The sequence below is a fragment of the Suncus etruscus genome, chromosome 5, assembly GCF_024139225.1.
Source record: "Suncus etruscus isolate mSunEtr1 chromosome 5, mSunEtr1.pri.cur, whole genome shotgun sequence".
In the NCBI taxonomy this organism is placed as follows: domain Eukaryota; kingdom Metazoa; phylum Chordata; class Mammalia; order Eulipotyphla; family Soricidae; genus Suncus; species Suncus etruscus.
In genome coordinates this window covers 16,557,118-16,573,672 of record NC_064852.1, presented here as the reverse complement: position 1 = coordinate 16,573,672, position 16,555 = coordinate 16,557,118, and the positions used below count along the sequence as shown (strand labels likewise).

Here is a 16,555-nt window from a genome sequence, read left to right as displayed (position 1 = left end):
GTTTCTTTCAGTTAAAAACTATCTCGCTTTGGGGCCAGAATAAGATGCTTGCACTGAATGCAGCCAACCCAGGTTGGATTCCCTTGCCTTCCCTATGATTTCTAAGGCACAGCTAGTGCAGAGCTAGACGTAACTCCTGAGTGTTGCTGTATGTAGCCCCAAAAGAAAAATAAGCAAACAAAAAAAAGCTCCTTAATTAAATAAAAAAAAAAAATCAAGAAACTGCCCTCTGGTCTCTGGTGAGTTTTTTTTTTTTTTTTTTTTTTGGGGGGGTCTTTATCCAGGACTACTGGTATCCATCTCAGGCAGGGTACCAGCTCCTGGAGGGGCTCGGGGCAGTATGGGACGCCGGGGATCGAACCCGCGTGCAAGACTAACGCACTCCCCATTGTGCTATGATGGGACCCCAACAGGCATTTTTCTATAAGCCTTTAGGGGCCTTGCAACTCTTCCACCGCGCTCTGCACGCGCATCTTAAATCAACACTCGATTTGGGCCGGGATGGAACCGCATGGAAAGCCCAACGGCAGCTACGCGGTTCTGGGGCGTCAGGAGGGGACCCGGGGTAGCGGAACCGGCTCAGCACTCCCAGGTGCGACAGGCTCCCGCCTTCGCCGGCCCGCGCGGCGCCATCTTTGAAACTGGCAAACGCGCTTCACTTCCCGCCGCACTTCCATGAGGAGCCACAACTGCCCCCTAAAAGCCTTTGCTGAAGATGAAGAGCCTCAACGTGGTCCTTCTTATTGCAGCAGCCTCAAAAATAACTCGTCATCTCATTATCTTAGGAGCTCGGAAGCGACGCGGTGACCCATTGAAAGATGGCGCCGGCGGCCTCAGGCGCCCCTGAGGGTCGAAGGTCTTAGGGAACCGCGCCTGCGCAGGAGGACGGGGTCGTTTCCAGGGCAACGCGCGCGCGCGGCCCGGGCCTTTCGGCGTGGCGGGAAGCGCGGGAGTTGAGCGCTGGCGACAGGCGGGGCCCCCGAGTCGGAGGGGCCCGGGCGGCCCGCGCCCCTGCAGGATGAGAGCCTGGGCGTGGTATCCGTGCCCTCGCTGTGGAGGGGCGCCCAGGGCACCCGCGGGGAGACGGTGAGGGTGCGGGCCCTGTCGGGGTGACGCTTGTGGGGGGGTCTGCACGACCCTAAGGCCGGGTTTTGGGGTCCCTCCTACATCCCCACTTTAGCTTTGTTCTTGTCATTCGCAGATCATCACACTTGGGGTCTCTCCTTCCACTTCCCGCAGTTTTGAACCACCACCACCAAAGAAAGGACTTGCTTGATTCGATTTGATTTTTGTTTTGGGGTCTCACCTTGGTGGCGCTCAGGGTACCCTATGGGATGCCCATAATCGAACCCAGGTCAGCTGCATGCAAGGCTGACAACGCCCTACCAGGATCCCATATTTCATTTAATTTTTTTTAGCAATGGAAAAGACATGCACAGGGTTGAAGACTTTAAAAATTGAGGGGTTGGAAGGAAACGAGTTTGCAAAAACCATCAGTGAGGTTGCATTGCAGGATCCAGATCCCCCTGGACTCCATGGATGCATGCCTTGCATACATGCAAAACGCACAGGAGGAGGAATTGTGCAGGCAGGCCCGGGGCTGGGTTGGTTTGCATTAAGGTCCAGTTGGCTCCTTGCACGCTGCAGCCTGCCAGGAGTTGGGCCAAGGCCTTTTCTGCCTGGAGCATTGCTGCAGACAAGGCTGCAAAAGGGAGAAACTAGCACCTAAGTATTAGTGTGTGCAGTGGAAGAATGGAAAAGAAGGACGAGGAATGGGTTGGAGAGGTAGAGAGAGACCAGCAGGACAAACCTAGCTTAGCTAAATGGATTTTCTGGTCCCCTCGGGAACAAGGCCCTGGGGTTGCCACTAACCTTAAGTGTTGTTCAGGACTCACCCCTGGCAGGCTGGTGGGTGAGGATACACCCAGGTGATGAGAAGCAGGCCCAGCAAGGTGCTGGGAAGATGTTAATTGCTCTGGTTAAAAAGAAGGCCCCCCCCCCAGAAAAAAAAATAGAAGGGGCTGGCGAGGTGGCGCTAGAGGTAAGGTGTCTGCCTTGCAAGCGCTAGCCAAGGAAGGACCGGGCTTCGATCCCCCGGTGTCCCATATGGTCCCCCCAAGCCAGGGGCAGTTTTTGAGCGCTTAGCCAGGAATAACCCCTGAGCATCAAACGGGTGTGGCCTGAAAAAAACAAAAAAAAAAAAGGAGGTGCATGATGGATGATTGTTGGCCCTGTCAGAAAAAATGGGGCCTTGGCTTGTCCTGCCTGACTAGCCTGCATTCCTCATTAGCCCCGCAGGGGGCGCATCTAGGCTCTTGCGCTCCAGGATGAGTTTCTTTTTTGTGTTTTTTTGTTTGTTTTTGGGTTCCTCCTGGCTCTATGCTCTGAAATCGCTTCTGGCAGGCTCGGGGGACCATATGGGATGCCGGGGTTCGAATCACCATCCTTTTGCATGCAAGGCAAACTCACTACCTCCATGCTATCTCTCTGGTCCCTAGGATGGGTTTCTTTCTTGCCTCACTTAGAAAGCACCTCTCCAGCCAGGTTTTGCACTGACTTCAAAGCCCTCCCAGGTTCCTGTTGCTTAGTTGGAAAGTAAAGGCAGAGGTTAATTTCCTGAACTCTATGGCAGATAATGGTTCACCTCACCAGCTTTTAAGAAAGGACACTCGGAGCTGGAGTGATGGCGCAGTGGTAGGGCATCTGCATTGTACGTGGCTGACCCAGGATGGACCACGGTTGGATCCCCAGCGTCCCATATGGTCCTCTAAGCCAGGAGTGATTTCTGAGTGCATAGCCAGGAGCAACTCCTGAGTGTGACCGGGTGTAGCCCAAAAACCAAAGAATAAAAAAAAAAAAACGACACTCAACTTAGCTCTTGATCGCTGACGATTCAGATGTAGGGCCTAAGCAGTAGTCCACTGTGCTTTGCATACCGATAACCTGGGGCCTGCTCGCACTTGTGGCCTCCTGAGCCCCACCAAGAGTCAGCCCTGAGCACTGCCAGGTGTGGCTCACAACATAAAACATAAATTAGAATTTCAGGATGGTTCTTTGGTCCCTTACACCTTGAAAAGATGAGCTTGTCATTTTTCTAGAACTTTAATCTGGAGGCTTTTTCTTTTGTCTTTGGGCCACACCCAGCAGCAGTCAGAAGTTACTCTTGGCTCAGTGCTCAGAAATTCCTTCTGCAGGCTTGGGGAACCATATTGGGTGCCAGGGATTGAACCTGGGTCAAACATGTGCAAAGTAAATGTTCTCCCCGTTGTGTTGCTCTGCTTCCATGGGTGCTTCTTTTTTATTTTTTTTTTTTTTTTTTGGTTTTTGGGTCACACCCAGCAGCACTCAGGGGTTACTCCTGGCTTCATGCTCAGAAATCGCTCCTGGCAGGCTCGGGGGACCATATGGGACGCCGGGATTCGAACCGATGACCTTCTGCATGAAAGGCAAACGCCTTACCTCCATGCTATCTCTCCGGCCCCCCATGGGTGCTTCTTAACTGAGTCTAACTTTGGTGGGAGGAAGGCCTTCATTTCATTTCATTTTTTTTTTTTTCTTGTTTTTGGGCCACACCTGGTGATGCCCTGGGGTTACTCTTGGCTATATGCTCAGAAATGGCTCCTGGCTTAGGGACCATATGGGAAACTGGGGATCGAACCTTGGTCCATCCTGGATCGGCCACATGCAAGGCAAACGCCCTACCGCTTGTGCCACCGCTCCGGTGCCTTCATTTCTGAGAATGGTTCAGTGGAATGAGTTCCTGTATTTGTGTGTGGGGAATGGTGGTTTGTGCATAGCCAGAGGTGCTCAGGGCTTACTCTTGGCCATTTGTTCAGGGCTCACTTCTGGCAGGCTGGGGGTCCATGTGGGGTGATTTTTACTATCTCTTCAGACTGTTCTGTTCATGTTTTCTTGCAGGGATGCTTAGAGATACAGAAGGCTGGTGCAGTAGTTCATTGGATAGTTCAGTACAGGCTTTGCATGCAGGGGGCCTATGTTGAGCCCCCTTGGCAAGTTTCTCCAGCAATGCTGGCTGTGGTCCAAGTGCATAATTAAACATAAAATAATAAAACTATAAACTTGTTGAAAGGCAGGAGAATGTATTTCTTTCTTTCTTTTTTTCTTTTTTTTTTTTTTTTTTGGCCACATCTGTTTGATGCTCAGGGATTACTCTTGGCTAAGCGCTCAGAAATTGCCCCTGGCTTGGGGGGACCATATGGGACGCCAGGGGATCATACCGTGGTCCTTCCTTGGCTATCGCTTGCAAGGCAGACACCTTACTTCTAGCGCCACCTCGCCGGCCCCAGGAGAATGTATTAATCTGATTTCCAAATGGACGTTCGGGCCAGAGCTATAGCACAGCGGGTACAGCGTTTGCCTTGCATGCAACATAGGTTCCATCCCTGGCATCCCATATGGTTCCTGAGCACCACCAGGAGTGATCCCTGAACATTGTTGGGTATGGCCCCAAACAAACAAAAATAAATAAGTCACAGGTTAGTTTTCTTTCTAAAGTAAAGAAGATATATATTATCTACACATACAAACACATAATCATTTTATTCCTCAACCATTTGCTTTCTAGCTGCCCATTTCTTTTATGTTTTTATTGTTTTTTTGGTGTGTGAGGAATGCACCAGTCCGCTATCAAGCTTTACTTCAGGGGGCCAGAGCGACAGCACAACAGGTAGAGCGTTTGCCTTGCATGTGGCTGACCTGGGTTTGATACCCAGCAACTCTCTTTTTTTTAATTTTGTTTATTTTATTATTATTATTATTATTGTTATTTATTTATTTTTGGTTTTTGGGTCACACCCAGCAGTGTTCAGGGGTTACTCTTAGCTCTATGCTCAGAAATCGCTTCTGGCAGGCTCAGGGGACCAAATGGGATGCTGGGATTCGAACCAATGACCTGCATGAAAGGCAGACGCCTTACCTCCATGCTATCTCTTAAGCCCCTCTTATTTTTGGGGGGGGCACACCTGGTAACACTCAGGTTACTCCTGGCTTTGTGCTCAGAAATTGCTCCTGGTTTGGGGGACCATATGGGATGCCGGGGATTGAACCCAGGTTCGTCCTGGGTCAGCAGTGTAAAATGCAAATGCCCTACTGCTGTGCTATAGCTCCGACCTCCTTTTTCTTTATCTTTCTTTTTTTTTCCCAGCCTCCTTTTTCTTTTCTTTTTTTCCCCCGATATCTCATGGTCCCTAAGCAGGAGAAATTTCTGAGTGCAGAGCCAGGAATAACCCCTGAGTATTGCCCAAAAATTAAAAAAAGAAAAAAGCTGCATTGCTTTTGTTTTTGGGCCACACCCAGTGGCCTTCAGGGGTTACTCCTGGCTCTGTGCTCAGTAGTTGCTCCTGACAGGCTGGGGGAACATTTGGGATGCTAGGAATTGAACCCCAATAATGTCTGTAGCATGCAAGACAAATGTCCTCCCCCTGTGCTATTGCTCTTGTCGTTCTCTCTTTTTTTTGTGTGTGTGGTTTTTGGGTCACACCCGGCAGTGCTCAGGGGTTATTCCTGGCTCCATGCTCAGAAATTGCTCCTGGCAGGCATGGGGGACCATATGGGACGCCGGGATTCGAACCGATGACCTTCTGCATGAAAGGCAAACGCCTTACCTCCATGCTATTTCTCCGGCCCCTCTCTCTTTTTTTTTAACCTTACTTCCTCCTCCTTCCCTCACTATCTCTTTTTATTATCTTTTTATTATTTATTTATTTATTTATTTATTTTGTTTTTTGGGTCACACCTGGCAGTGCTCTGGTGTTACTCCTGGCTCTACGCTCAGAAATCGCTCCTGGCAGGCTCGGGGGACCATATGGGATGCCAGGATTCAAACCATTGTCCTTCTATGTGCAAGGCAAACACCTTACCTCCATGCTATCTCTCCGGCCCAGTATCTTTTTATTATTTAAAAAAATTGGGAAAGGGGGCCGGAGAGATGGCATGGAGGTAAGGCGTTTACCTTTCATGCAGAAGGTCATCGGTTCGAATCCTGGCGTCCCATATGGTCCCCCGTGCCTGTCAGGAGCAGTTTCTGAGCACAGAGCCAGGAAAAACCCCTGAGCACAGCCGGGTGTGACCCAAAAACCACAAAAAAAAAAAAATTGGGAAAGGCTAGTTGAGCCTTCTGTTACTGTTTTTTGTTCATTTAGTTTAATAAGCTGAGCTAAACTTAGCTCTGTTTTGTTTGGTTCTTGAGTCACTCCCAGCAATGCTCAGGGGTTACTTCTGACTCTGCACTCAGGAATTATATATACCCTGGCAGTGCTAGGGGGGACCTATGGGGTGCTGGGATCAAACCTGAGAAGGCTGCATGCAAGGCAAGTTGCCCTACTTGCTGTGCTATCACCCCAGCCACTTAGTGGCCTTCTGTGCTACCTTCCCATCTAGTTTATTGTGGAATTTGGAGGTGTTTCGGCTACATATGTGGCCCTGAACTCCAAGAGCTGTAAAACTGGACCATGCATTTCAGTGGCTTAGCTTGTGTCTCTTCAAAATTCCTGGGGAAGCTGTGAGGTCGGGCCATCACTTACATGGTGGTGGCGGCTGAGAACTCTGGCAGTACTGGGGTGTGGTGGGGGAGGCTTGCCGCCCCACTCCTACAAGACCCCTGAATGCTCAGCCCCAGAGCCCATGTGCCTAGACTTTGCTCATCTGCTTGTGGGTCTCTACAGAGCTTGGTTGAGAAGCAGTGAGTGGGCCACTGGTGAGTATGGGTTATGGGTGCAGCTCCCCTGCTTCATGAAGCAAAAGGGAGACTAGGTCTGCCCCCTCTTGCAGGCATTCCATAATTTTCAGCCTGAAGCATGGTGTATCCATGAGTTTAGTGGCTTGGCTAGTATCTCTTTCAAGATTAATGGTAAAGCTGTGAAGCTGGCAGTGGTTGTGGGATCTTGTATTTGTTTGTTTGATTTTTGGGCCTATACCCAGGGATGGTCAGGGGTAACTCCTGCCTCTGCATTCAGGGATCACAGCCGGCTGGGTTTGAGGAACCATATGGGATACTGGGGACTGAGCCTTGGTCAACCGTGTGTAAGGCAAGCACCCTATGTACTGTGCTATATCTCTCCAGACCCGGGATTCTCTTTTATTTTATGTATTTCTTTACTTTTTGGTTTTTGGGCCACACCCAGTGGTGCTCAGGGGTTACTCCTGGCTCTTTGCTCAGAAATTGCTCCTGGCTGGGGAACCATATGGGATGCTGGGGATCGAACCCATCCTGGGTTGGGTCAGCTGTGTGCTAGGCAAACGCCCTACCACTATGCTACCACTCCAGCCTATGTATTTATATTTTGACCACATCTGGTGGTGCTCAGGGGTTACTCCTGGCTCTGAACTCATGGACCATTTCTGATGGTGCTTGGGGAACCATGTGGAATGTAGAGGCTTAACTCAGGCCAGCTGACTTCAAGTCAACAGCCCTACCCACTGTACTATTGTTCCTATTGTGTACTGTTGTTCCCATCTAAAGGAATCCTATTTTGGGGTGGGGGATACCGGCATTGTTCAGGAATTACTCCTGGCTCCGCACTCAGAAATTACTCCTGGCAGGCTCAGGGGACCATATGGGATGCCGGGAATCGAACCTGGGGTGGCTGTGTGCAAGACAAATGCCCTCCACGCTGTGCTAGCACTCTGCTCTCTCCATGGAAATCTTGTTGGGACTGGAGGCACCCTTGGAATGTGTGTGCGTCCACCGGACTGAACCCCACCAGCCAGGGCTGGTTTGATGAGGTGTGAATTTGTTTTGCCTAGAAGCCCCCCCAAGACTATTCACCCTCCTTTTATTGGTCTGGGGCGGTGGGTACATTTGGAGCTGTCTGATCATTGGAAGGTGCAGGTCTGACTGTGTTTTTTTTGTTTTTGTTTTTGTTTTTTGTTTTTGGGCCACACCCGTTTGACGCTCAGGGGTTACTCCTGGCTATGCGCTCAGAAATCGCCCCTGGCTTGGAGGACCATATGGGACACCGGGGATCGAACCTTGGTCCGTCCTACGCTAGCGCTTGCAAGGCAGACACCTTACCTCTAGCGCCACCTTCCCGGCCCCAGGTCGACTGTGGAGTGGTCCACCCTCAGCTCCGGAGAGCAAGATGGGTATCTGGGACTCAGGCCTGTGGAATCCTGGGTCCCTCCCCCAGCCTCTCTCCTGCCTTCAGCTCCCGCTTGCTGGACCTTAATCCTTCTGGCTCCTCCTCCCTGCTGGCATGTTCTGGGGCTTCTGGCACCCTCTGCCGGACATAGCGGTGTTCAGCTGGGCTCAACAATGAAACAGGCTCAGGCTTTTGGAGTTGGCATGGACTTTATTTAGATAATGTTGTTTGTTTTTTTCCTTTTTCTTTTTCTTTTTCTTTCTTTCTTTGTTTTTTTGGGCCACAGCCAGTGGCCCTCAGGAGTTACTCTTGGCTCTGCGCTCAGAAATCACTCCTGGCAGGCTTGGGGGACCATTGGGATGCAGGGGATCCAACCCAGGTCAGCCACATGCAAGGCAAATGCCCTACCTTTGTGCTATCACTCTGGCTCCTCTTTTTCCTTCTTTGCCACTTTAACTTCTACCCTGCCATGCATTGGACCCTGAGCCTCTCAAGTTAGCAGGCCTTCTGCTACTCAACACCCACCGCCCCATCTTCCTGTCTCTTTACTTTTTCCCAATCTTTACCTAAGGCACCGGTGAAGGAGTGAAAAGACAAAATGGGGCCCCTGAAGCAGCTCAGCAGTAGAGATTTTTTAGGTCTGAGGCTCTGATTCCACCACCAGCATCTCAGAAAAGAAGGGCTCACGCCTGGACATGGCTCATGGGCTGCAGCACAGACTAGTTCAGCATGCGTTTTTGGGGCCACATCCAGAAGTGCTCCAACTAGCTAACGGCTCTGCTCTCACAAACCGTGCCTGGACCTCTCCGTGGACCATAGGGGTGCTGAGATCAAACCCATCAGTCACATGCAAGGGCCGTGTTCTCCCCTCCACACACACACTGAACTATAAGGGATGCAATGATCTACATTTGTATGTGAACCCCAGGGCTCCCTAGCTTTGTCCTTTGCAGCTCCCAGGGTGCTCTTACCCCAAATTGATTAGAGAACTCCCAGAAGAGCAGAGCAATAGCACAGGGGGCAGCCTTTGCCTTGCACACAACTGACCTAGGTTTGATCCCGGACCGCCTGCGACCTGTCAGGAGTGATTCCTTAGCACAGAGCCAGGAGTAAACTCTGAGCACGGCTGAATATGGCCAGCAACACCCAACAAAGTACGACTAGAGTCTTGGCACGTACTACAACTGCCCCTTCCTGAGACTTGGAGCTCCAGAGCACTGTAAGTGGAGGCAGTTCCAGATGCCTAGTGTGTTCCTCTGCTTCTTCTGGGCCCCCTCCTGCCTCACCTGGACCCCACATGCCTCATGATGCTGGGACCCCAGTTCAGAGCCTCCTGTCTACAGGGACACGCTTTACCTCTGAGCCTTCCCTGGTTCCTAGAATGTGTGTGTGCTTGTGGGGGCTACATCCAGAGGTGCTCGGATATGCACGCAAGGTCCAGTGTCCCAGAGCCACTTCCGGACCGTTGACCTCGAGGCACTTTTGTCACATCCTGGAAAGTGTTCTGGTGTTTTGTTTCGTTTTGTTTTTGGGCTACACCCTGTGAAGCTCAGGGGTTACTCCTGGTTATGCGCTCACAAATCGCTCTTGGCTTGGACCATATGGGGTGTGGGGAATCAAACCAAGGTCCATCCTAGGTTAGCGTATGCAAGGCAAACGCTCTACTGCTTGTACCACCGCTCCAGCCCCTTTATTTAAAGTTTTAAAGTTATTGTTGCTAGTTTACAGTTTTTCTTTAGCAATAAATATTTTAGAACATTTAACCCACTGATTCCTCAATTATTGTAATTGTTTTGGATATGTATATATATATATTTTGTGTGTGTGTGTATATGTGTGTGTGTGTGGTTTGGGTCACATGCGGTGAAACTCAGGGCTTACTCCTGGCTCTGCGCTCAGAAATCGCTCCTGGCTTGGGGGATCATATAGGATGCTTGGGGATCGAAACTTGGTCTGTCATAGGTCAGACTCATGCAAGGCAAACGCCTTACTACCGGGCCACTGCTCCAGCCACTGGAGAGCGTTCTGGGGTCAGCTTGCATCTGACTGGAGCCAGCGCCAGTGCAGGGGTCTCTGGGTGCTTTGTGGGGTTCATAGGTGTCAATGGGAGGGATCGTGCTTAGGGAGGAGTCATGGTTGGGGGCGTGGTCAAACAGGAACGTGGTCGTCCAGGGCTGGGGCTGACAAACAACTGTCTGGTGGTAGCTGTCTGCTGTGTGTTTTTTTATTTTTTATTTTTTTTTTGATTTTTTGTTTTTGTTTTTGGGCCACACCCGGTGATGCTCAGGGGTTACTCCTGGCTATGCGCTCATAAGTCGCTCCTGGCTTGGGGGACCATATGGGACGCCGGGGGATCGAACCTTGGTCCATCCAAGGCTAGCGCAGGCAAGGCAGGCACCTTACCTCTAGCGCCACCGCCGGCCCCTGTTTTGTTTTTTTGGGTCACACCCTGTAGTGCTCAGGGGTGACTCCTGGCTGTCTGCTCAGAAATAGCTCCTGGCAGGCACGGGGGACCATATGGGATACTGGGATTCGAACCAACCACCTTTGGTCCTGGATCGGCTGCTTGCAAGGCAAACGCCGCTGTGCTATCTCTCCGGGCCCTGTTGTGTGTTGTTGAGGGGGAACACCTGGATCTAAATTCAGAAATTTTCCTGCCTGCCTAAGGCAATCCTGGGACACTAAGGATTGAACCTGACTTGTCTGCATTAAAGGCAAATACCAGGACTGGAGCAATAGCACAGGGTGTTTGTTTTGCACATGGTCGACCCGGGTTTGATTTCCAGCATTTCATATGATCCTCTGAGCCTGCCAGGAGTGACTTCTATATCCAGGAGTAATCCCTGAACATTACCGGGTGTGGCCCCAAAAACCAAAAGAAAAGAAAAAGGAAAATGCTTTTTTATCACTCTGACCCTGAGATTTTTTTCCCGTTATATGTAAATATACATTTTGGTTTTGGGGCCACACTCGGTAGTGCTCAGGACTCCTGGCTTTGTGCTCAGAAATTACTCCTGAGGGCTGGCATGATAGGGTGTCCCATATGGTCCCCCAAGCCAGGAGCCATTTCTAATGGCATAGCCAGGAGTAACCCCTGAGCGCCACTGGGTATGGCCCAAAAACCAAAAAAAAAAAAAAAAAAAAAAAAAAAAAAGAAAGAAAGAAAAGAAATTGCTCCTGGCAGGCTCAGGGGACCTTATGGGATGCCAGGAATTGAACCCGGATTCATCCTAGTTTGGCCATGTGCAAAGCAAACACCCTGCTGCTGTGCTATCTCTCTGGCCCCTCTCTATATTTTTGACCATAGCCTCTGGTGCTTTCGGACTACTACTGGCACAGTGTTTGGTGTCACTCCTAGGGGTACTGGGGGAACGGGCAAAGCATGCCCACCAGACTTTGAGTTAGGGTTTTCTTTCTTTCTACCCATCCTTCCTTTATTTTATTTGCTTATTTTTAGTGGCCTAAAAGTTTGGGTCTCTTTTGTTTTGGGGCCATACTCAGCGATGTTTAGGGCTTATGCCTGGCTCTATACTTAGACATCACTCCTAGAGGGCTCACAGAACCTTATGGGATGACCCGGATCAAACCCAAGTTGGCCTTCCCTGCTGGACTATCTCTTGGGCCCCAACAAGTTTAGGTCTTACTGGAAGCTTCTGTCTGCCAATGTGAACCGCAGATGCAGTGGAGAGCAGTGGGACTCTGTGCACAGTGCTCAGACGATCAGCTATATGAAGCGTCAGAGTACATCTACTGACCATCCCCTGTCCCCCTACCCTCCGTGAGGCGTGTTTTGGGACCAGAGCACTGTTTTGGAAGCTCACCATGATGTAGTGCTAGGAGTTTCCAGGGCTTCTCAGGAAGCTGTGTGGGCCTGGGTTGGTGCTCCTTGACACCAGCTTCCCGCCACTCCCTGCAATTTTCCTGGTAGCTCTTCTGAGTCTGGCCTGGCCCGTGTGCTTGCACCCTCGGCAGCTCTGCTCTACTCTGGGACTGGAAACTTGGGGTCTTCTACTCCTAACCCCTTCCCGGCTGCCATTTCTGTCTGTCCTCAGAAAAGCTGCCAGACTGCCAGTATTGCCACAGCCGAGGCTGCAGCGCAGACCCGGAGGCAGGCAGATGCGGCCGCGCAGACTGAGCCCCCCGCACCTCCCAGCATGCCGACCGGGTCCCGGCACGAAGGCCCCCGGCTGGCCGCCTTCCTGCGCAGGGTGGAGCCTCTGATGACCCGGGAGCTGAACCGCAACTGGCAGAGCCATGCCTTTGACGGCTACGAGGTGAACTGGACCGAGCCGCACCAGACGGTAGGGACCTGGTAGGGGTGTGATGGTCACCCCCACTTCTCTGCCGAACTGCTCCCTGAGCCTTAGAAAGCGTCCCGGACCAGAGAGACGATGCAGAGGGTAGGGCTTTGCCTTGCATGGAGCTGGCCCAGATTCCATCTACGGCACCATACAAGGTCCCTTCCCTGGTCCCCGACACCATCCATGGTCCCACCCATCCTTATGGCCTGGTACTGCTGGGTGTGGCCTGGGCAGCACCTCACCCTTGGGCACTAAACTGTGTGGCTTGGAGGCTGAAAATAAATCTTCTGAGCACCGCTTGGTAGGCCCCTGCCCCCTATAAAGAAAGGCAGCCCCTAAATTGTCCCTGTTGGCTCCGCTTGGGGTAGCTGTTGCCATCTCAGAATTAGGGGGAAGGCTGGAAATCAGGGCAGGTGTGCAGCTGGAGCATATTCTGTCCTCACCCTCCTCCACTCCTAGCTTCTTGGAATTGTTTGGGCAGTGCTAGTAAATTGGGCCCAGTTGGGCCTGCCCAGCTTCATGGTGCATCAGTGCTTTTGCCAGCTGCCAGCTCCAGCCCATCCAAGGTAGACAGAACAAGCTGGTTTGTTGCAGACCTGCTGTTACCATTGCCTTACTTTTTTTGGGGTGTGTGTGTCTCCCAAGCAATGTTTAGAAGGACATCCAGGCACACTGCTGGTCAGCCAGTCAGAGGTTCCCTGCTGGAGACTGGTGCTGGGGGTCATGTTTGGGGTGGGGGGGTCAGTGTACACTCTGACCCCTGAGTTTCTAGGCCCTCCTTTTATGGTGAGGGTTGTAGGCCACACTCTGGTGCTCTGGGACAAAGTGGTGCCCTGGTTGGACCTGCCTCTGGCCAATTTCCCTTGGTTCTACCCTTAGCCTATTGCTATGGTGACCTTGGTCTGGGCACTTGTTGGCTGGTGGCTGCTGTCCTCTGCTCTGGTGTCCAAGGGCAGGTGGTGTGTTGACTGATCAGCTTCAGGGTCTCACACTCATGATGAGGGAGCTTGCCCCCCGAATCTTTGGTGTGTGCTGCTGCCCCTTGGACCCCATGTGTCAGCTTCTCATGGAAGATGATGCCAGGAAACATTCGAACTGCTTGTACTCGACACCTGTGAGCAGAGCATGGGGAACTTGCCATGGACCTGCATACGTGTGCTCAGGACTCCATCTCACGGCCCTTCCAGCTTTCTGGGAACAGGCTCATGTACATGTGTGACACTTTCTTTTTATTTTTTTCTTCTGCTTTTGAGGCCACATCCATGGTGCTCAGGGCTCACTCCTGACCCTGCTCTGGGATTACTCCTGGCGGGGTTTGATGTACCATATGGGATGTCAGGGATCAAAGCCACAAGGCCAAGCGCCTCCCTACTGTTTCTCTCTGCAATCCTCTGCCAGTTGCTTTTTGTTTCTGCGTCTCCCCAGTGGCCCTGAGCAACTGGCTGACAGAGCAGTACTGGAACCCAGGGTGCAGGGCTGTAGACCACTAGGGCTACCCTTGGTTTCAGAGTTCCAGTTGGCCACGCTGGGGCGTCATGCAGAATGGGGAATGAACTGGGTCATCAGAACCCGCATCCATGGTATCTCTCCTGTGGTCTTGACTTCCAGGAGGAAGGTTCTGGCTGCCCTGGGGACGAGGTGGGTGGCCATGGGGAGTCCTGGTACTTTGGTGTGTGCTGTGGCACGGGGCTCAGGGTTGTACATGGTGCGTTGCAGGTTACCTGCCTGCATACTCTAGGCTACCCCCCAGCCCAGGCCCAGAGTCTGCATGTCACCAGTGTCTCCTGGAACAGCACCGGCTCCGTGGTGGCCTGTGCCTATGGCCGGTGAGTGTCGGGTAGGGAGGTGACCCGGGGTTGGCATTGGCTGGCAGGGAAAGGACAGGGAAGGCCTTAGGCCCTCTGTTCCACCCGACCCCATGGCTTCAACCCTCCAGTCAACCCTTTTCCAGATGCCAGAGCGTGTAAAAAATGAAGGGGACGCAGCTCACAGCTTGTGCTGTCAGGCGGGTGGGGCTGGCACCCCAGCAACGAGGACAGGGAGGCTCAGGTGCACCCCTTGCAGGCTGGACGATGGGGACTGGAGCACCCTGAAGTCTTTCGTGTGTGCCTGGAACCTGGACCGTCGTAGCCTGAATCCCCGGCAGCCGTCCTCTGTGGTGGAGGTGCCCAGCGCTGTCATGTGTCTGGCCTTTCACCCCACGCAGCCCGCCCACATCGCAGGTGCCTGTGGCTGCTGTGGGAATGGAGCCTGTTTTGGGGCTGGGTCTACTGCTGAGGGTTGGGGAGAAGGGGCAGGGTGGAGTCTGTGTGTAGGGCATATGCTGGGCAGGCCCTGATGCGGGTGGGGGGGGGTTTGAGAAATGCCTGTGAGATCCTTGAGTTTGGCTGCTTTTAGGCCATGGCAGCAGGTTCTTTTTTTGGGGGGTGTCTGCAGGGGGCCTGTACAATGGCGAGGTGCTGGTGTGGGACATGAGTCGCCCAGAGGACCCGCTCTTGTGGCGCACAGGCCTGACGGATGACACGCACACGGACCCTGTGTACCAGGTGAGCAGGGGTAGTCGAGGGCCTGGGCCGAGTCATATCAGGTACCATGTGGCCTGACCATGGGGGAGGGTCCTGGGCCAGAAACTGGGCACTTAAGATTGAGGGTCTGAGGCTTAGGCCTAAGACGGGTGTGTTCACCCAAAAAACAGGTCCCCAGGCACCCCACTGGCCTGGAAGGAGTGAGGGTCCCGGCTCTCCTCCAGATCCGCCTGTGAGGCTGCCCCTGGCCAGCTCTCCCCTCTTGCAGGTGCTCTGGCTTCCGGAGCCTCGGCACAGTCACCGATTCCAGGTGCTGAGCGTGGCCACTGACGGCAAAGTGCTGCTGTGGCAGGCCGTGGCTCCAGGGCAGCTGCAGCTCTCGGCTGGCTTTGCACTGGTGGTACAGCAGCTGCCGCGCAACACCAAGCTCAAGAAGGTAGGGGAGGTGGCTGGAGCGGTGGCGCAAGCTATAGGGTGTCTGTCTTGCATGTGCTAACTTAGGACAAACTGCCTCCCACTGTCTATGGTCCCTCACATCCTGCCACCTGTCCCTCACTAGCCTCACCGCGGAGAGACCGAGGTGGGCGCCACGTCGGCGGCCTTCTCCAGCTTTGACCCCAGCCTCTTTGTGCTGGGCACAGAGGGCGGCTTCCCGCTCAAGTGCTCGCTGGCGGCCCAGGAGGCGGCGCTCACACGCCTACCCAGCTCCGTGCCCCTGCGCGCACCCGCCCAGTTCACCTTCTCGCCCCATGGTGGCCCTGTCTACTCAGTGAGCTGCTCCCCGTTTCACAGGTAGGTGGCCCGGATTCGGGGCCCAGCTGCCCGCACCCTAGCTCCCCTCATGGGACTCTTGTCTTTTTTTTTTTTTTTTGGTTTTTGGGCCACACCCGGCAGTGCTCAGGGGTCACTCCTGGCTGTCTGCTCAGAAATAGCTCCTGGCGGGCATGGGGGACCATATGGGACTCTGGGGATTCGAACCAACCACCTTAGGTCCTGGGTTGGCTGCTTGCAAGGCAAACGGTGCTGTGCTATCTCTCAGGCACCGGACTCTTGTCTTCTGCTTCTCCAGGAATCTCTTCCTGAGCGCGGGCACCGACGGCCACGTGCACCTCTACTCCATGCTGCAGGCCCAGCCCCTGACCTCCCTCCAGCTGGCTCACAAGTACCTGTTTGCTGTGCGCTGGTCCCCTGTGCGGCCCCTGGTGTTTGTGGCCGCCTCCGGGGAAGGTAGGGCTGGTGTTGGCTGCTTGTAGCCACGATCCTCCTTATCTCTTCCTTATTGAGGGCTCAGAGACACCCCCTCTGAATTCTCCTTTTCCCCCATCAAGGTGAGGTACAGTTGTTTGATCTCCAGAAAAGCTCCCAGAAGCCCACTGTTTGCATCAAGCAGACATCAGATGGAAGCCCAGTGTACTGTCTAGAATTCAACCGTCAGCAGATCCAGCTCCTGGCTGCGGGCGACGCTCAGGGCGCAGTGAAGGTCTGGAGGCTGAGCAGCGAGTTCACGGAGCAGGGGCCCCGGGAGACTGAGGAGCTGGACCAGCTGGCAGTGGAGGTGGCCACCTGAGGGCCCGGGGACTGGCTGAGCCTGTGTGTGTCTCAAATGAAACCATGACAAGCTCTGGGGGAA

The 16,555-nt window shown here is 53.1% G+C and overlaps 1 protein-coding gene across 1 annotated transcript; it reads left to right on the top strand.

Annotated features, from left to right (window-relative positions):
- The first annotated feature begins 501 nt into the window (after positions 1–501).
- On the top strand, positions 502–16,544 carry DYNC2I2 (dynein 2 intermediate chain 2). Its single transcript, XM_049773817.1, is given in 11 exon segments — positions 502–592; positions 864–953; positions 956–1,086; positions 12,152–12,400; positions 14,117–14,226; positions 14,465–14,622; positions 14,837–14,946; positions 15,194–15,361; positions 15,485–15,717; positions 15,995–16,152; positions 16,254–16,544. Coding segments are annotated over 11 exon segments (1,737 nt in total). The 3' UTR covers positions 16,493–16,544.
- The last annotated feature ends 11 nt before the right edge of the window (positions 16,545–16,555 follow it).